At 40.6% G+C, this 20,957-nt stretch overlaps 4 protein-coding genes across 4 annotated transcripts in view; 1 reads left to right on the top strand and 3 right to left on the bottom strand.

Annotated features, from left to right (window-relative positions):
• The window catches only part of hspa12b (heat shock protein 12B), a 14,708-nt gene extending 11,590 nt beyond the window's left edge, over positions 1-3,118 (top strand). Inside the window, exons 13-14 of the mRNA XM_039822702.1 lie at positions 103-293; positions 838-3,118. Coding sequence (XP_039678636.1) covers positions 103-293; positions 838-1,311 — 665 coding nt within the window. The 3' untranslated portion in view covers positions 1,312-3,118. The remainder of the gene's footprint in view (positions 1-102; positions 294-837) is intronic.
• cct7 (chaperonin containing TCP1, subunit 7 (eta)) lies at positions 3,059-8,925 on the bottom strand. The gene is made up of 12 exons (XM_039822703.1): positions 8,798-8,925; positions 7,252-7,335; positions 7,067-7,136; positions 6,861-6,967; positions 6,520-6,698; positions 6,185-6,356; positions 5,784-5,948; positions 5,487-5,675; positions 5,282-5,379; positions 5,032-5,164; positions 4,117-4,323; positions 3,059-3,965 (listed from the first exon to the last, which is right to left on the bottom strand). The coding sequence occupies exons 1-12, from the start codon at positions 8,801-8,803 to the stop codon at positions 3,738-3,740; spliced, it is 1,638 nt and encodes a 545-aa protein (XP_039678637.1). The 5' UTR covers positions 8,804-8,925; the 3' UTR covers positions 3,059-3,737.
• Positions 8,926-13,125: 4,200 nt separating this feature from the next.
• LOC120573699 lies at positions 13,126-17,235 on the bottom strand. The gene is made up of 9 exons (XM_039823605.1): positions 17,056-17,235; positions 15,287-15,430; positions 15,103-15,186; positions 14,812-15,010; positions 14,638-14,706; positions 14,281-14,412; positions 13,727-13,826; positions 13,431-13,587; positions 13,126-13,312 (listed from the first exon to the last, which is right to left on the bottom strand). The coding sequence occupies exons 1-9, from the start codon at positions 17,113-17,115 to the stop codon at positions 13,232-13,234; spliced, it is 1,026 nt and encodes a 341-aa protein (XP_039679539.1). The 5' UTR covers positions 17,116-17,235; the 3' UTR covers positions 13,126-13,231.
• Positions 17,236-17,341: 106 nt separating this feature from the next.
• On the bottom strand, positions 17,342-20,843 carry nagk (N-acetylglucosamine kinase). Its single transcript, XM_039823604.1, has 10 exons — positions 20,763-20,843; positions 20,178-20,262; positions 19,885-19,983; positions 19,639-19,780; positions 19,105-19,215; positions 18,911-19,023; positions 18,598-18,685; positions 18,397-18,494; positions 18,188-18,266; positions 17,342-18,065 (listed from the first exon to the last, which is right to left on the bottom strand). The coding sequence occupies exons 1-10, from the start codon at positions 20,789-20,791 to the stop codon at positions 17,863-17,865; spliced, it is 1,047 nt and encodes a 348-aa protein (XP_039679538.1). The 5' UTR covers positions 20,792-20,843; the 3' UTR covers positions 17,342-17,862.
• Positions 20,844-20,957: the final 114 nt, after the last annotated feature.

Genomic DNA, 20,957 nt, shown 5'->3' with positions numbered 1-20,957 from the left:
ACGAAACATCCAGCCACAGTACACAGGAACACACACTTTGCTCATACACTCTAATGAAGTGAAAGGATTTGAAAGATCTTCCCTCTTTTCATCCCCCGACAGAGGAGCTGATGGCAAAGCCGGAGGTTCGCGGTGTGCGTTTCCTCTTCCTGGTTGGTGGTTTTGCCGAGTCGCCTATGCTGCAGAAAGCAGTCCAGAGAGCGCTGGGGCGGACGTGTCGCATCATCATCCCCCATGACGTTGGACTGACCATACTGAAGGGTGCCGTGCTCTTCGGGCTGGATCCCACTGTGGTGAGTGTTCAGGAACACCTGTTAGTAACAGAGTAGTCTGTATCCACGACGTTCCACTTCCGGGATTGCTCCGGTGCCGCCGGAAATTCCACCGGATGTTACTCCTTTCGGCCGGATGTCCCGTCACCTTCCACTTTCCTTGTGTTGGCGTTCTAAACTCCGGTGGATTTCTGAGGACTGTGGTTAACTGCTCCTCAGATCTCTGCAGGGTAAATCCAGACAGCTAGCTAGACTATCTGTCCAATCTGAGTTTTCTGTTGCACGACTAAAACAACTTTTGAACGTACACGTTCCACCAAAACAAGTTCCTTCCTGAGGCTATTTTGCAGAGGCACCGTGGCTCCGTCTGGCACTTAGCACCGCCCAAGACGATTGTGATTGGTTTAAAGAAATGCCAATAAACCGGAGCACGTTTTTCTCCCATCCCGGAATGCTGTGTGGATTAGCCAGACCCTCCTTTGCGGCGCTGTGGAGGAAGGTCTGGCAAAGTGAGTCTAGTAACAGAGCAGCTTCTCGACACATTCTAACAACCTCTCTCTCGCAGGTCAGAGTGCGTCGATGCCCCCTGATCTATGGCGTTGGCGTATTGAACCGGTTCGTGGAGGGACGCCACCCTCGGGACAAACTCCTCATCAAGGACGGTCGCCAGTGGTGCACCGATATCCTGGACCGCTTCGTCTGCGTCGACCAGTCGGTGGCTCTGGGCGAGGTCGTGAGGCGGAGCTACACGCCTGCTCGTCTGGGCCAGCGGAAGATCATCATCAACATCTACTGCAGCGCCACAGACGACGTCACGTACATCACCGACCCTGGGGTCAGGAAGTGCGGGACGATCACATTAGACCTACCGGAGCCGCTACCGGGAGCAGTGGGCGGAGCTGGGGGAGGAGCCGGAGGCCCAGAGAGAAGAGAGATCAGAGCCACCATGCAGTTTGGGGACACGGAGATCAAAGTCACAGCCGTTGACGTCATGTCTAACCGCTCCGTGCGGGCTTCCATAGACTTCCTCTCTAATTGAGGAGGAGCAGGAAGTGGAGACGGGGATTGGAAAACAGAAAAAAAACTGATTCTAGGGACGATAATAGAAAAAAAGCGGTACTTTGGGAGTGGGCGACAAGTTTTTTTTGGGACTTTGCATTCCAAGAAGAAACCTACATCCTGTAATTCAGACATTTAGGCTTTATATTTACTCCTCAGAAAAAGGATAAGGAGAGGAACTTTTTTTTAAACTCTCCAGCCTTCATAAGTACATACTCCTCAAAAAAAAAAAAACATCTCCTCAACTGAAGGGTAGGGCGCCCTCTATGTACAAGAAAAGAACACATGAATTTGTCTGCCTCCTGTCTTCAGTGGAGTTTTTCATGTCATACCATATAATGCTGTCACGGGCATTTCCTGCCCAGAAAAGGTCCAGAGCAACACTATGAACTCAGTAAAAGTTCAGCCTGTCCGAGGTGTATTTCAACTTTTGCATTATACTACCTACAGTGAAACTCACTCATCCTAATAGCCAAAATCAGACTGTTGCCTTTTTGTTGTTTGCCATGTACAAGATTATTGACGCAACTACCTGGACTGCAGCTGTGACTGTGCGTCACCTAGCGGTGAAAAGACTGAACTACAAGTTGTAGATCACATGGGAAGTTTTAAGCTCCCTGGGTGCATCAAACACACACCTAAGGATCCTTCACTATGAAGGACTGTGGCATTATATGCATCTTTATTACAAAGTATGCCACCATTTACATTCAGGTGTATCGTACGGTATCTGTAGTATTTAGGACATTTTTATTGCAAGTTACCTTTTTTTTTCCTTCTTTTTGGGCATTTTGGGCTTTATTTTTGACAGGACAGATGAAGACATGAAAGGGGAGAGAGAGGGGGGAATGACATGCAGCAAAGGGCCGCAGGTCGGAGCCGAACCCGGGCCCGCTCCGTCGAGGAGTAAACCTCCACATATGGGCACCCGCTCCACCAACTGAGCTATCTGGGCGCCCTGAAAGTTACCTTTTAATGGTATTCTTTACTTTTCACAAAGCCTACAAAAATGGTAAAATTCAAACCAGCACGAGTAACACTGGGAGCCAGGTGATTTGGGCCAAAACCTAGCTTTCACCACAGTCTCACTAGCCTCTTACAGGTTCCTTTAACCACATCTCTGGGCCTTTCTCAGCAGATGGAGATGGCTCAGTTGTCTACACTAACCGTTACATGTTAAAACGTGACTGAAGTTCCATACAACTGAGTTATCTCCATGGCAACTATCTCAATGGTAAACTTCACCAACTGAGTAAGTAAATGTAGTTTTAAGCTTAAAAAAAAAAAAAAGTCAAACCTGGGATTTCTTTTGTCGAACTATGGACTGTATTTTTTAATATAAGCATCTGCAGGGGCTTTAACTCCCCCCCCCCCCCTTAAGACATCATACTGTGTCACATTAAGACTTGTGTTGTGTATGCTGTAATAAACTGTATTCATGTTTATGTTCACTTTAAGTAACAGATTAAGAACCACTGTACCATGTTCAACATGCTGACCCAACCTTGTTTCTTGAGTTTTGTTTATTTTAATCTGTGCAGGTTGCAAAATGATTCCAAAGCATCATCCGTACACTGTCCTAATTTTATGACCTGTGTACCATTTCCCACAGCAAGACCATGCTTTACTTTATTTAAAAGAAAGCAACACACCTGCCACTGCTGTCAACAATCTCTTCGGTCTCCACCCTTGACCAGATGTTTACAAAAAACAAACTGTCAACAGTATGATTTCAGCTGTGAATTTATTGATAACAATGGTCCAATAAATAGTTTCACATAGCATAACCAACGAATGGTTCAGAACTGCTTAACATCAGTGCTTTACTTCCCATGTTACACATCAGTTTGTCAAGTAACACATCCATATTAGAAACGATGGAACAGCTGCTTCAGGTCAGAGAGGAAGAGCTAACTTGGAGGGGACAGGAGCGTGTTTGATACAAAACCAAGGGGGGAAACTAATTACATTCTTCTTGAATTTCAATATTTCTCAGTAAAATGGCTACACATGGAAAGATGCGAGGCTTGAAATGTTAAACAGACGTTACCAAGTGGAAGCTTCAGTAAAAAAACAAAAAAAAACGTGACAAAGAAAACACAACAAATGTCAGCCATCTTTGAAAAAGTCTAAAGAATCCATCTCGAAATTGCTAGATAAACTTGTAATTTTTCCCCTTTTATTTGTTTCACTACACTTGCAATTTGCAACATGTCTATGACCGTTTACAACGCCTAATTTTTATCTAGAATTCAAATCCAAATGCAGATCAAACATGCCAACCTTTATTCTACACAATCTCTGCATCCATGTGTAAATGTAGCCTGACTGGAACTGAAGACACAATCCTGTTTCTGCATTTGGATTTTAATACCAGTTTAAAACGTGCTTTTGTTCTTGTTTCTCTTAGTGAGCGTGGGGTCTGCCGCGGCCTCTGCCGCGGCCACCGCCAGGAGGTCCATCCATACTGCTGCGCGGGTTCTTGATGGTCTCATCCACTGACAGGATGAGGCAGGCTGCCTCCGACGCCGCCGTCAGAGCATTGATCCTCACAATGGATGGTTCCCACACGCAGGCAACATAGTTGTCTGCGATGTCCTCGTTGTTGATGTCTACACCGTACCACATACCACCCTGCAGGGAGATGACAGAAGAAGCCCACAAAGTCAAACACAGTTGACTTTATATCCTGCTCCACATCTAAACCTGAAGGCCATAAAAGTGCCCTTATGCCAAATGCTATATTCTAAGTCTTGTGTAGGAAGGTGTGCCTTTCATTTCCTACCTGTGCGTGTTTGGCGCGCAGTTTGTTCAGAATGTTGGTAGCATCAAAGCCGGCGTTGTCACACAGCTGTCTGGGGATGATCTCCAGGGCCTTGGCGTATGCTCCGATCAGCAGCTGCTGTTTCCCAGGGATGGTCCTGGAATAATCCCGCAGGTACTTGGACAGCTCCATCTCTATGGCTCCTCCACCCGCTACAATGGAGTCGCTCTGAAAATCCGTAAAGTACAGTCAGCTTACTGCCGTCGGTGTGCACACATGGGCTGACAAATTAAACAGAATTAAGGTTCTAGAGCAAAATCTAATTGAAACAAATATGAATTATAATCTCTGGTGTGTATTAAATTAAACGCTACAAGTTTCCTTGAATTTAGCATCAAGGATAAGAAGAATTTCAACTAAAACTAGTATTACCGCCTCGCTGTTGTATGCCTCCGTCAACCAGTCAAGTTGACGGAGTCATGGATGTAAGTTGCAGTTTACATCCATGTATGTCCAGAATCATAATATATGTAGTGAGGACTTTGAAGCAATTAAAAAAAATGAGTCCAAGTGGATATTTGTGCCAAATGTGAAGAAATTCCCTCCAGGGAGTCATAAGATATCCCATTCACAAGAATGAGAAGGACGTACTGACGGACAACCCGAAAACATAATGCCTCCGGCCACGGCTATTGTGGAGGCGTAATAAAAAAAAATAAAAAAACAGACTGAAGAACCTGCACATCACTTTACACAGATTAAAAGACTCCTGAATCCCTATAGCAATTCAACACAACCAGTCATATAGGTGGAATGAACAGCAACACAGAGGTGGTAACAAATATTTGACATAGTGTACTCCTAATGGCTACATATATTGAGCCTTCTTGCAATCACTGGACAACATGCACACGTACACTCCATGAGTCGACTGACCTTGATGGCTCTGCGTACGATCATGATGGCATCATGCAGTGATCGCTCCGTTTCCTCTGTGAACTGTTCTGCTCCGCCCCTCAGGATGATGGTGCAGGTCTTCGCCTTTGGGCAGCCCTTAAAGAAGTTGTACCTAGGGACACAGACGTGATGGGTGTGAGCTGTCACAGAGAATCATGACGCATGGTTTACTCTAAAGATTTTAATTCTCTCAAGAGGACTGACAAAAATGTGGACTTGTCCCTCTTACCTCTCTCCTCCAACCTGGACCTCTTCGAAGAGTTCACACAGTCCCAGGACATCGTCTGTCAGGGCACCTACCGAGGTCTGGATGGAGCCACCGCAGGCCTGCAGGTCACGTTACACACAATCAGTATTGTTCAAGCTCATTTTTACGTGAGAAACGTAGGTTTGCAACACACAAGTTGATTCAAACAACAAGCCAACACGCCTACCATCATGGTCCTCTTCATATCCTCCTCCTGCACCCTGCCAGCACAGAACAGGTCTCTGTCAGCGAAGAACTGGGTGGCCACATCCCCGATGGGTAACTTGGACAAAACCACTTTGGCTCCTGACTGATAGATCTTCTCCAGTTTGTCGTACAGGATGTTCCACTCTGCATCCACAATGGCCTGGTATTCCTGCAGAAAAGGGGAAAGAAGGTTAAAACAGGGAGCAAGGAAGAGAGACTGATTTCACATTTCCAGGGATTTATGTCACATCCTGATGCCGTGTGGTGGTCTTCATACCTCCACAGACTTCACGCGGACCTCAGCGTTATCCTTCTCAGCCTTCAGCTCCAGCTCCACATTGAGCAAAGCAATCTTTGGATTGTCATAGCGTTTAGGCTGCATCTCAAACCCAGCGTAGGAGAAGGTCTTCTTGAACGCAACCCCAGAGATCATTTGGGAATCCTGTGAAATTAAAAATAAAGACAGATGATTTGGAATTAAAAAAATGAAAAGAAAGAGTGACAAGTTGTTTTAGTAAACTTAACTCACATAAACCTTTTTAAAATGTTTAAACCTGGTTTTTAATTTCTTCACTTAAATTTTCCATGACCCATAAATTGTTTCTCTAGCCGTCATATCTTGTATTAATTTCAGAGACTAGTTTTGTTTAAATTGTAGTAAAAGTATAAAATACAAACCTCAAGGGCTCCTCCCTGGACCTTCTTGATGCCAATCATCTTAAGAGACAGCAGCTCGTCCAGAGACATGACAGCATCCACCACCATTTTGGAGAAGAACTCCTTCTGACCGGCAATGAGCTTGGAGTTCAGGGCAGTGGCTGCACACTTCTCCAGCAGCTGCCTCTGCTCCCTGGAAGAGATAGAGAGGGGGCGAAATTCTGAAAATGTACAACTAGACCAGTTATATTAAAAGCACAATTTGACTACAATTACTATTACTATATTGCTCATATGTCAAACCTGAAATGCTATGTAGCTGCCATGTAAATAACGAGGCGAAAGTGAGCACTTACTGCTTGTCGTATTTCTTCACAGAGACGGCGATCTCATTGATCTTTTTGACAGCGAGTTGGGTGGCAGTGCGAAATGATCTGATAATGGTCTGTGGGTGGAGACCCTCCTCCACGTACGACTTAAGCTGCTTCAGGAACTCAGCAGCCAGAAGAGTGACGGAGGTGGTGCCATCTCCGACCTGAGGATGGTGTAAAGGAATAAAGACGATTATGAAAAGCTATTATATATAGTTTTGATGGGGTGATCCTACACTGTGTTGGTATCAGGTTAAAATTTGAATCCACAACCTTCAATTTTGTGGCAGTTTTCATTAGGGCTGAAACCACCCACACCCACACACCTCAGCATCCTGGGAGCGAGCGATGTCCACCAAGGTCTTGGCTGCAGGGTGAACCACATCCAGCAGTTTCAGGATGGTGGCTCCATCATTGGAGATTGTGGCCTTACCTGGAAAACACATTTAATCACACATTTTTGGTGAGGGTGAATTCATCCCGTAATCCATTTCTTACATTCTTGTCTAACATCATCGTCATCTCTCCTTACCTCTGCCATCTACCATCAGTTTGTCCATCCCCCGGGGCCCCAGGGTGGTCCTGACAGCCTCAGCAATCACCTGGAAAAAGACAACCCAACAGGTGCATTTAGACACATTTAAAGAATATTTGGTAAACACACACAAAAAAATAAATAAAAAAAAACCCAAAAGGAAGAAAAGCTGTTTTTCTGACCTGGCAAGCATTGATGTTACTGACGAGCTGAGGAATGCCCTGAGACGTGTCTGTCCCCTCCTTCAGCAGGATAACTGGTGTGGGCTGGAGAGACAAAGGGATAAAGGAAGAGGGAAGAAGAGGTGGTTGACAGAAGAAAAGAGGAAGAGAAAATGTGATGTTAAGATAGTGAGTAATCAAGTAACCCAAAACCAATAATTGCAAATAAGTAAGGCATACTTAGTAGTGGTTATCTAAAACAAAATATGAATATTGCCAGCACATCTTTGCAGCCACAGTTTGCTTCTTCATGAACGTCATCACACAACACAGAATATCAGGAGAAACGGTAGGAAGCATGACTGACCAAGTTCAGTTGCAGTACGAATGGCAAAAAAAAATGCTATTGTGTGAATAATAGGTAATGTGGTTTCATTCGTAAATCTATGGCTGAGCAATAGTTCAATGGCACATTGTGTTTCACGATTTTTTGTACACGTGTAAAAACGTGCAAGATGCTTCATTGTATTAAACATGGTGATTTTGCTTTTATTTTCCATATTTTAGTACCACAATATCTAAAAAAATGTATACATCATAACGTTGAACTTAGCCATATCGCCTAGCCTCGGCACAAACAGTGATTTGAGTGATATTACCTTACCATTTAAGGCCATAACCTAAAATGGTAAAACATACAGGGTGCTGCTGGTACTGTAACGTTAGCTGTGGGGTGTGATGCTTTTGTTGCTCATCACCAGACATGCTGTGCGACTGTCAAAAGCCGGATGTCTGTTTACAGTCTGCTCATAATACTGTTCATTGTAGCAGGCTAACGTTATATGTCCTAACACCTTATATATTAAGTTACATACCGTTTTCTGCTCATTGACGTTAGCTAGCAGATTTAAGCAAATAACTGATTAACTTTGTCTGGTCTTTGTTTCTCTGCATGAGTCCGCTTTAGTCAGTCATGGCTAACGCTACCAAATCTCAGGACAAATTAATATGCTGAGTAACGTTAGATTACTCGAGCAATACATTTTAGTTAATCGGTTTATCGGGCCGACTCTTGAGCATTAGCTAACATTACAGGGCTGGTAGACATGTTTCCTATGCAGCAACCGTATATATTTATCTAACGTTAACGTTTTATGCAGCCACTCGTACAAAGAGGCTAAACACACAGCAGCTAACGTTAACATGACAATAACCTGACAAAGCTGCAATGACAGAAGCTAACAAAAGTAATAGACAAATACTTAAACTACCCTAAATTATAAACCCAAATAGTAACCAGCTAATAGGTATATAATATATAGCTAGCTAATATGTTAGTAGATACGTATACGCCCATTGATGCTGGGTAGGTACCCTACGAGGCTAACAGTCTGGCTAAAAATAAAACCCGTTTTTAAATCATTTTCACAAAAATAATTGCTTCCAAAGACTGCCAAAAGGGAGTAATCTAAATTGAGAGTAGTCCAAATGCAAATGCTCGCTGACAAACTCAAGGATGGACACGGATTATACATTTGAATTTGGGCATGAATGCTAACGCACTCACCATCATCTTTGCAGTTCCTTCGAGAAGCTTTCCACCGGCATCCAATCCCACAATGCTTTTCGAAATCAAGAGCTGTTGGGGGTACGTTCAAGAACACGATGCAACGTTTTGTCAACGATATGAATGTACTATTTTACACTTTTACTGAATTAAAACACAGACTTATCGACAAACAAGCTTCTCTTGTGCGAATGCAGTTATTAATCACTAGTACGGAGCCCTAAAGTGCTCAAAATCGTATACACAAAGGATAATATGAAATAAACAATCATATGAATACATTTTGTTAAACATAAATTAACCAATACATTGTGACATAAAGTGAGACATTTTTCAAGATTAACTCATTATCATGAAATATATGTTATTTCATTGTTGTTATTTTCGTAACTGGGTTAGTCTGTCATCATGGCCTTTTCCCCAATGATGTCACATTTTGTTTCAATATCTCTTTTTATTTATTTATTGATTCATTTATATATTTTACAGTTTATTTATATGAATCATTATTTTTCTTTGTCTTATTATGATATGAAATACTTAAAAGTGGCCCCAAGTAAGTTGTGGGTCATATGGCATATCATGAAATATTGATATCATAGTATTGTGACTTCTTGTGGGATTTCAGTTATAATATAGTTTATGGTAATAATATCCACATTAGTTTTTTTTTTGTAAATATGTAAATATCTTTTGAAAGCTCTTGCAAGTGTTCCAAAGTATCGTCACTATAGCAATGTTGAGGTTTGTTTTTGTTATTAAACAAATTCCTACCAAAAGTCATTGTTTGCATTCATAGCAGGTTATACCATATTAGGCAAACTTCCTGAAGGACACCTGTATGGAAAGTTGTCATCAGCACACAAGAATGCTCAGACATGCAAAGAGTTCATGTCACATCGTTTTCATGTCACCATCCATTAACATGTCATATTGAGAATGCTCTGAAAAGGTGCATTTCATACAATTACAATGATCCAGCTGCACTGTGTATTTGCCGTAGTTGGGTTAATAACTTTCATTAAACCATATCATTGTTTTGATTGGTGTAATGTTGTATTAAGTGAAGGACTTTCTTATATTTCAAAGGTAAAATCTGCTTTGTTAGATCTTGTTCGGTGATGGAAGGAAATACTAGGGAAATACAAGGGAATGACTCGAGTTGTCATAGAAACTTCCCTCTGTCTCCCAAAAAACACGCAAAAATCCAGTCTGGAAGAGGCTAAAAATGAAGATTGAATGAATAATATTAATGCTGATTGCGGCTCTTATCTTGAATGAGTCGATGCCAATCAAGAGTGTTTGGCTGCTTGAAAAGGTGTTGGATTATGATCAGTGTCAGAAAAGATGTGCTTTATTTTAGTGTTTAGAGGATTTAAGGTGTAGGAGATACTGCAATAGCAGCAGCAGTTTTCTTTGATTGTGGTTCAAACTGAATGGGAGAGCTAATCTGAATGAGTGTGTACCCATACTGCTGGATCCAACTGATAATCATAACATTATAAACACATGGGACACTCGATTGCAGGACGCTCCCATGGATACTACTTGAGCTTTCAATGTAACCTTGCTCATGGATGCATACTTATGGATCTGTTTGATGTATTGGTAGTTACATGTTGCTATGAACAGTGAAATAAATCCTCATATGTACCCAGTGCTGTGGCTCCTTGCTTTCTGCCCTTAGGCCAGAGTCACCAGGGCAAAACACTTTCACTCTGCAGTACTACTAAGCTTAGTAATGGAGTAATGGATTACGTCACACTTTCCTCTGTGTTATCATGGACGTATTAGGAGAACTCCAAGAAAGCCCACAATTCATTCTGATAAAAGTTGCTCATCTGGTGGTACCACCAGTTTTTGACCCATATTAATCACATATGCAACCGACGATTTTCATAATCGATTAATCTGCAAATTCTTTTTGTGATTCATTTGTCAGTAAAATCAGCCGAAAGTGACATCTTCAAATTATTAGCTTTGCCTGAGAAACAGTCCAAAATACAAATATATCCAGTTTACCATCCTGCAAGACAAAGAAATGCATAAAATCCGCACATTAGAGAAGATGCGACCACAAAATGTTTGAAAAAAAATTACTTAGATGATTAATTTATTATCATAATAGTTGCCAATTAATTTTTTGTTGATCAGTTAATCGAATAATCATTGCAGCTCTAATTCCTTCTCTGGTTGAGTAGGGTGACTCCCCACACACAAAAATAATTTACCGATTTGACTCTAAGACTTTTGTAATTTGCATTGGACATAATGTCTCAAATGATATGTTGTATATGATAGTTCAAAGAGTCATTTCTGAATGGGTGTCATTTTCCTCATTGTATCTCTGTTGTTTCTGGGACTACTAGGACAGAATTTCTGCATAGCCTTGGTGTTGGATGTCTTCCATCCTTTGCTGTATACAAGGGGGGCTGTCCATATAGCACTGGCAACCTTTGGCTTTTAAATTTAGCAAATGATTAATACAGCTGGAACAGAACTGGATGTTGACAAAAAAAAATTGAAAATGTGGTTTGGCAAGGATAATGCTCTATCTGAATGTCTCATTAAAAATGATATACAAAAAGGTTTAGGCTTTTTGTTTATTCTTTAATTAATTTGCACATTATTAGGTCACTACACTGAAATAGAAGAAAATAGTTACCTTTGTTGACGAGCCAGAGGCTTGACGGGGCGCCAACAAGGAATTCAAAGCAGTAGGTGACGAAGAAGATGAGTAAGCCTGCCGAAGGTCTTCCTAATTTGCCAGCACCACTGTCATCATCATTGTAACACTCAAACCAGAAAATATGCTGAGGAATAATAAGAGTTTACAGCCGATGCGTTCTTACTGCAGGTAAAGAAGGAAATGGTTGCCTTGCAACTTGATATTGGAAGATCAGAAAATAGCAGGACAAAACGATCTTGTCATTCTTGTCAACTTCTGCTCTATCTCTACACATTCTTCTTCTTTTCTGTTATAGTTATTGTACAATGGCAAACCTGGAGGTAGCTAATTCTTGCACGACAGCGACAGTTTGTAAATGACGAACATATATAGTAAAGTAGCTGTAAGGAACCTTTCAGTGTGATGTGGCGGTCTAGAGGCAGCTGGGTTTGGTGTTGAGGGTTCAGAAACACTTTGCATGACAGATGTAGATTTGCATGAAAATGACAAATCAGAAGCGTACAGTGTATCCTATTGGATCCTGGGAGCCTTCTGCATGCACTTCATATGTGTGTTTGATCTTCAAGTTCTGCTAAGCACAATTTTGCTTTTCCCCACCTCAAACAGTGGGGCCTGAATTAAATCTGTATCTAAAATCTGTCATATACTGGAAATACACACCAATCTGCCATTTGGAATGTAGCTATCTAAAAGCATTTCCTGTGTATTATTAGACCAAATAACATAAGTTACACTAATAACAGGATAATAATATAACATTTAGAAAGGACCATTACTATCTTACATTACTATCGGTACTTGTTATGACCATGTTGTCATAATGAGTACTTTTACTTTAAATGCTTTAAGTAATTTACTGATAATACTTCTGTACTTTTACTTGATTCATATTTGAACAAAGAACTTTTACTTGTAACAAAGTATCGTTACATTGTGGTGTTTTTTTTATTTTTAAGCTATATAATCTGAGGCTACTTCTTCCAATTCTGTACTGCCACATGCACATTTACACCTCTTCACCAACAGAATTACAAGAAGCACATTGCATTTTAAGTGCCTGCCAGCCGATGGTTACTGCTGCGTTACCATACATCCTCAGCTTCTGTATCCTGAGGCAATTACCTTGACCCCTACTTCAATTAGGAAGGATTTTTTTCACATGTGGCAACCCATTCGACCTGAAGAGTGCGGGTGATTGAAAGAAGAAGTTTTAGCATTTAAAGTGGCAATCCTTAATTGAATGTATGATGATTAAAAATGATTTCAGTCCTGGTTGATTTAGAATTTCAATTTGAGTGAAAACAATAGGTTTAGCAGTTTAACAGTCTGGAGCATAGAAACAGAATTGTTATGCTATTTCTCTGCTCTAGAGTCTTATTGATACATGAGCCTCAATTTTTTCAAAATTGTGTGCAGAGTTCCATTTTTTGTGTGTATACAATGGAGAAAACCTGTGATTACTGTACAGCATTTTTTCCGGGTGATGTCATGGCAGAAACCCATATTGTAATACTGCAAATATATATAATATATAATATATATATAATAATATATGTACTGTACTGCAATATGTGTTTCCTCCTTCTGTGATAGTGACATTACATACAATTATGTAAATGAAAATCTTCGAGATTTCAGCTTTAATGTTGACATGAAGAACTTTTTAACTGGTTTATTGTGTTTGACACAAAACACAAACAATGCTTTTTTGTTAATCTGCTGTGTATTGAGGCAAAAGTTGAGATTCAGAATGAAGGATAAAGTATCTGTCGACGAGGAGGATCACGATGGTGAATGTCACTCTGCTGCATCTTTGACTGGGCCCACTAGGAGGAGACACACAGGGTCATAAAGGACAAATATACAGTACAAGGACATAGAAAAGCCAAAGGGCTACAGTTTGGTAACCATCAGATCCACACATACTCAGTTGACCTCTCTTACCTCAGCAGTATAGCTGGACTGGTACTCTGTCAGCGGTCTCCTGCTGGGTTGTGGGCAGTAGAAAGTCGGCTGTACACGGGCCAGAGGTAGTGTGCTGCTACGAGAGAAGCTTTGCATCTTATAGCAACAATTAGGGCACTCAGTTTCCCATGCACTGCTGAGAGAGAGGGCAAAGGAGAGAAAGTGTCAGGAAATAACACATAGGGTACAAGAAGGGTATGTGACAAGAAACTAAAATTACAATTTAGAAAAATGTGTTAGTGATACAAAAGCGAGGTTTGGGCATGCAGGCTTACCAACTACACTGCCCGGAAGTAGGCTGAAGGAAGGTGCTATTATTCAGTCCAATAGTTGATCCCAAGCCCCTCAAGCAGCCACTGTCCCAATTTTCAGTATCTAGTCAGAAATGGGAATTAACAAAATACACTCACTTAAATGTTACGTCATATGTTCACTTCAAACACATTTTGGAAAATACACTTACATACACTGCTAATCTACAGGCAGGCTAACATGCTCAACTCAAATGGTGACAATGGTAAATAGCCTTAGAGCTGCTAGCATGACTGTAGACACTGTAGACAGTCTTGTTTCTTTATACTGACATCATCTGTTAGCATGTTTTGTCATTATTTTAAGTTTTTCTCAAACATGGTTGGCACCGTTTTTTTATATGAATGCAGAAGAAAACATGGGTGTTCATTCTTAAGGTTACTTCATTCATTTTAGTAAACTTTATGCTAGTTAGTGCTTGATCTTTACTATCTTCTAGTGAAGTTGCCTGACTTTGTAACCTAAAGGTTATGTATCATGCGACAAGTGTGTTTCTGTGTGTGAAGGAGTGTTCTACCTTTGATTGTGATAATTGGACTGGAGGCCACAGGAAGGTGGAGAAGGTGCTGCAGCCCGGCTTCTCTACAGAGAGATCTAACGCAATCTTCAGAGCAGGCCGGACCGCCACGAGATGACAACACAATCACACCTAAAAGTGCACAAATATAGAGCAGGTTTATGTCCATACTCCAGGAGACACTTTACCTTCAGTTTGAAGGCCCTTAAACAAAAGCAGGGTAAAAACACCAGCAGATTGAACAGTGAAAGCATCTGTGAATTTCAGAGCCCAGAAGCCAAAATTAATTCAAAAGGTTTCCCCATTGAAAAATGACTAGATGAATCAAATCACCTGAAGTAAAAAGAGCCATCTTACCTTCTTCGTAGAGAACATCAATCTTCTTCTGCAGCTCATCTTTTGCCTCCTGCTGCTCTAACACATTCGCTGTCAAAAGAAAATGGACTGAGTACCAACGCAGCTGCCAGCTTAGATGAGTGTGTGAGTGTGTGTGTGTGTGTGTGTTTTAGAGAAAAAGAGAGAACTCCTTACCCTTTCCTCCAAAAATGCCGTGCAGCTGACATTTCTCCTCTTCACAAAGTAAAGACCCAGTCTCATATTCAACTCCCACGTCCTGCGTCCTGGAATCTAACAGGGAAGAGCCAATAATCCAAGAAGACGCCTCAGGGACGGAAGGAGTGGGAATGCCAAATGAAGGCAAGGAGGCAGGGAAGAAGGAACAAGAGGGAGGCTGAGAGAAAGAGTACAATAAGTGCGATGATGGGGGTGGTACTGGTAACAGAACGCTAGTTAGAAAATAAAGTTGTTGTTGTTGTTGTTCACCTGTGAACAGCTACTTGAGCCGTAGATGCTGTTAGTTGTTTTGTAAAAGCATTGATGAAATACAGGCCAGGTTTCACGACGAGTCTATGAAAACAACATAATCAACATAGATAGATACTTTATTCATCCCGACATATCAATCAATCAATCAATCAATCAATCAATCAATCTATATCCATCAAACCTGAGGTGGGTTGATAAATGCAGGAGCAGCTTTAGGTTCAGTTCTGGGCTTCAGCTGCTTGGCCTGTCGGTGGCACTCACTGAAGGGATTATAGTCTCTATTATAAGTGGTGACATATCTCTCTAAAGGCAACAGCCCCACAGTCTGCAAGGGAAAAACACACATTGTGACAGTGGGTTACATACAGTACTGTGGGTTAGCTCAAGCAAGTGGTGAAGGAACCCTTTATTTAAGAAAAAAGAAATACAACAATGTAATTGTTGAATGTGTGATGCGTTGTGAAAATTAATATAATGTACATATATTTTTTTTTAAATCAAAATGTACTTGAAGTATCATGAATACAAGTACTCAATTCATAGCACTGGCCCCTTTGATTTACCATTATATACAGTATATATATATATATATACATACAATGTATATATATACATACATATATATATATATACATATATATATTTTAGTGGATTATTATTACTGAAACATTGTTTGAGTAGCATTTTACTGTTGTTGCATTTGTAGCTGTTAAATAAATGTGTAGTAAAAACACATTAGACTGAATGAAGTGAAGTATAAAGTAGCAAGAAATGAAAATACTTAAGTAAAGTGCAGTAACGTTACAGGTACGTCAAATTTGAGTACAGTGCTTGAGCGTTTAATAAAATCCCACCTTTAATATATCCGAACTCCAAGCGGCTAATAAGTCACTAGCTAGCAAGTTAATTAGCTTATCACCTGACTCTCTGCTTCTCTTTAGCTCCACAGAGTTGCAGCGTTTCCCAATCACATCCATGCTTCCAATGCATTGTTTGAGTTTTTGGGCCAACTACTTTTCTTTTTTTTTGGTTCACTGTCACCACTCCCATAATGTTTCGGCTGCAGCAGAAAGTTATTTTGGGTGAAAAAGCTCCACAAAACCCACGACTGGATAAACCAAACGGTGTAGATACAGCTAGCAACCAGCTGGTAAACATAGTGGAGCATTTAGCAGTAGGGACCGAAAACACAGCCCAAAGGAGAGTAAATATTGGATTTACATTGGCTGGGTGTTCAGAAACACGACTCCATATGAATGATAATGTTGCTCCATATCCGCTGGATGTGTAAATAGCAACGGTTTGCTTTTAGCTAAGTTCCCCATATTTTAAAAAGGTGGTATACTGTTAAGTTGTGTGTTCGGTTCACAGCGTGTTTCTGCTGCCCCCAAGTGGCCAAACATAAATGTTAACTGAATGTAATGTAAATGACAAAAGGATCACTAAAAACAACCAAGGCTCCACCAAAGCTTTCATAGAAGGAAACTTTTCTGCAATTACTGTAACGTTACCATTAAATCACTGTACGACAATGCATCATACCTAAATGAATTACATTTCTCTATTAAGTTTGTTGAACTAAAATAATAGAATTGCAGAGATAATGTTAGTTAGGTTGTGAGAAAATCATTGTACTCAGAGTTTTTAATCTAAGCAGAAAGTGTTGATTGAAGAATGAACAGTAATGCTGACTGACACAGTGGTGCAGTTTATGAAGGGTGACACGTTTGCCTCGAGGCTGCAACCTCCATACAAGAAAGAAAAAAGGTCATGAACTGCATGTTAGGATAAATGCTGTAGCAACATGAGCAATGTGGTATCTCATTTCAAACCAAAACATAGCTACTGTACTAAGAGAAACAATGCACACCATATCATTGCATAATTCAACTCAGAGATGAGAAAATTATCCAAAGACGATTTAAGTTGCTTAAATCTCAGAGTATTTACCTTCAGGAGTTTTGAGGGAATCATCTGATGTTTTTTTTCATTCCTCTCTTGTAGTTTCATCTCAGTGCACCACCACAGCAGCGAAGCTGAACTCTCAGAGGTAGCTGGGAGCCAGTGGAATGTTATTGCTGCTGTTTTTAATTAAATTGTATTTATTCTATTGTTATTGATTCCATTTACAGTGGCAGCACACACAATTGCTGATACTTTTTGTCCCATTGCTCCTGCTACAGTTAATGTCCAAGACAGGTACTGTACATTCATACAGTAACGTATATATAATATCTATGAGAATGAGTGCTTTTTATTAGTTATTACATTACACATTGAAGAAACTCAGACATGTGAAGAAAGCCTGTTTTTTGTTACATTGCTCTGCCTATAATAACTACAAAAGATAAACTGAGCAACTCATATTTAGGAATTAAATGGCTTAAGGCACAACAGTGACTGGGGTTTTTCTGACCACAGCTTTAAATGAACTTCAATTATTTTAAGGATCAGAGATTATTTAAGACATGAATGATTTTTTTTTATTATAAATGTCAAATGTAAACAAGTGTAGAAAAGGTGCAAAGATTTACAATTACAGTAAAATGAAAGTAATATCAAATCAAGATTCTGAATACTTTTAACCACATTCTTGGTATCTTGTAGTAAGATAAAAATAAGTGCTATCCTATTATTACACAATCATTATTATTACAGTAAGTGTTATTAGCAAGGATGCTAATTCTTATATAATCAGCAAAACGATTTCCCTTTAGCTGAACACTGTTTGGATCTAGGGGCTGTGCAGGTGCACTCTCATTGGATGCTGTTAAAAGTGTGTTGGTAGAAGACTTTGGCGTTAGCTTTGTAATCCATAGTTAAGGTGGCGCCCATACTCTGAGCCCCCAGACTAGCACCACCAAGGGCTGAGGACTGCCGCAAAATCAGGAGACTGTAGCCATGGAAACGGGCCTTGAACTTGTCAGATGATGCCACTTTATCCAAAACCTCAGTGAACCCTAGTCAGAAAAAAAAGTAAACTGGGTTTTAGGAGAACTTTCTACTGCTTCAAATTTTTTCAATGGAAAAATTATGGAAAAAGGGGTGAAAAACCCATTGTCTTGATTGGAGGGGCACTAACCTGGCTTTAGAAGCTCCCAGCTCTTCCACACTGAGCCCACACACAGGATGGGCAGGCCACGGTCACAACTCAATAGAGGCTGTCATCCCAAAGAGATAACAAGAAATTCATGTGTGACTGTTTCTGACATATATAAAGAATACAACGGAGTGAGAAAACAGTATATATATATATATATATATATATATATAGGCGTGTTTGTATGTTACCTCTTGTGCTGCAGATAAGACTGCTTCTACATGTTTTGCCAGGACTCTCCCAGCCTGAGTGAACACATACTGACAGAGAGCGTCTCCTGCTTCTGCACCTGAAACAAACGCATACAAATACTTTTCATTCGACCTTCCATTCAAATATACCAAGCATTACTATAATAATAATAACCAACGAGGAAGTGATGTGCCACCTACCTTCAGCCAGCTTTTTGCATAAACCTGCAAAGTGAGACTTCTGGAAGTTTCTGTAGAGGTGTGGCAGCATACCCATCAGATCTGACACCTGAGACAAATTGCATTTTTTTTTTCACATAATACTGCATCAGAAGGGAGAAAAAGGATTCCCTTAAATCAGATGACACTCCGATTTGGCACTGGCATTGGCACAGCATACATCAGCATAAAGCTTTGGGAATGTGAACTTACTTGATTAAGCACTTCCCTACTTAAACCTGAGCTAATAGTATTGTATAAATGAGCACATTTCTCATTGTTGTTGCAATCAGACCTGGAAGTAATCCTCCATGGCTTTCCTGACATGTGTAATATCATGGGGAGGAGAGACCAGGTTGTCTTTGGCATCAAACACCGTCTTCACCGCCAAATGAGAAATCCAGAATGCTGAGAGATAAAAGTAGGTTTTAAGAGTTTAATCCAATCAGTAACATTATAACTAATTCATATACATATTGCCATAGTTACCTGAGCCTTCATCCCCCATCATGTGACCCCAGCCTCCACAGCCGATCTGTGAGCCATCAGGATTGACTAACTTGCAGTTAGAGCCGGTCCCTGATATCAACACTACACCTCCTACAGAGAAAACGGACAGTCTGAGCTGAGCGGCATTATATGACAATGAAGATGACTGCGTTGATCTCATTAAGCCATAAAGTGTGGAAAAACATACTATAAATGATATCACTTTCATACAGCCACACCTAAGGGGGTAAAGTATCAAGCCTTGCCCTGTTATGGCATATTAAGGTCATGATTGATTTAAACTGTAACTCTAAGTCTCTTTTTAAATGTTAATATAGATGGTACAAAAGTAGTAAACTATTTAATTTTTATTCAAAAGTATATGGCAAAAATGGTTGAAAATAAGAATGCATATTGAGCAATTAAGATTAAATTAGGTTTGATGCTACTCTTACATGCATGTCTCCAGCACTGTTTAGTTAAAGATCGATTTGAACGATAGATTGAACGAAACAATAGCAAAAGACTAGGCACCACGATCGCTGGCGGTGGCCATGGCACCAATGGCATCGGTGGTGATGAAGTAGTGCTGGCTGAGAGCGGGGAACTGTTGCTTCATATCAGCGATCAGTTTGTCGATGGCGGCCTTCTGCTCCCCTCCGCTCAGAGACATGCCCTGCACACACACAGAAAAGCAGTGTTTCAAATATTCTACTTGGCATTGATTTCTTTATCCAATACTCTCGTTATAGGTCAATAGTGTATAGGTATTTGACTGACCAATGAGAATAGCGGTGTGTTTGGATCCAACCCTGCCTCCATCTTGGCTCTCTGGACCATGTCGTTGATAGTTTCAATACATTTGTCCACCCCAACCAACTGTATACACACATGGACAAACACACAAAATGTTGATGCAATCAGTTTTTTTGGTCTTATGCATTGAGTAAACAGGCAAGCACAACCACCCTAATTCCCCTTACTCATCCATGTTTTCCCTCCATGCCATCCTTACTTGGTTTCCTACATTTCTTCAACCCAAACTAACTACCTCCATCCCTTCTCGTGCTCACCCAGTGGTTGGTGGACGGTCCATTTGTCTCTGCCAGTATCTTTCCATCTGCTGCCACCAGCACTGCTTTGGAGTGAGTCCCTCCACTAGAAACAGACAGAGAGAGGACAGAGGGGATAAGAGAAACAGAAACACATACAGTACAAACCATTGAGGCAACATCAAGAAAGAAACATGTATATTTATATTTGCTGGGAGGATGGAAGCAGGGGCACAAATACTCTTTGTGTTGAAGCGCAAACAAATCTTAAAAAATGTCACATTTATACATATATGTACACACACACACGCAAATAAAATAAATAAATAAAAATAATTCCTAGGAAATATAAATTGACAATACCCCACAACATGAGGGAGGGAAATGATCACGAGACATACGCACGCACACGACAAAAAAGCTCCCCCAGTCAGAAGACTAGTCTATGGTCAGAATGAAACTCTTTCATTATCGGCTCGTATCCTAAATTTCTCGGTGGCAGCCGCAAAACCACGAATAATGCCCTGCAATATACACTAGGATTAACTTATAATTCAAAAACATAAAGTTAGTCAAGTTTTGTTGTATATTTTAACTCAATCTCACCCCTCTACTCCGCCGAACACTGATGCCATAGCTTACTTCCTGTTTTGGTCCAGTTAACAGTGCGCAAATATCGCGAGAGCGGCAGCTGAGCTACAATCTGCAATGATAATAAATAAGCAGTAGGTGGCAGCTGTGTTTTTCCACGTGCAATTTGGAAATTGTTGCAATGTTGCAGTAGAAGTCATATACAGTATA

The sequence above is a fragment of the Perca fluviatilis genome, chromosome 14 (genome assembly GCF_010015445.1).
Source record: "Perca fluviatilis chromosome 14, GENO_Pfluv_1.0, whole genome shotgun sequence".
Classification (NCBI taxonomy): domain Eukaryota; kingdom Metazoa; phylum Chordata; class Actinopteri; order Perciformes; family Percidae; genus Perca; species Perca fluviatilis.
The sequence above is the reverse complement of the archived record's forward strand: the minus strand, read 5'-3'. Positions and strand labels throughout refer to the sequence as shown.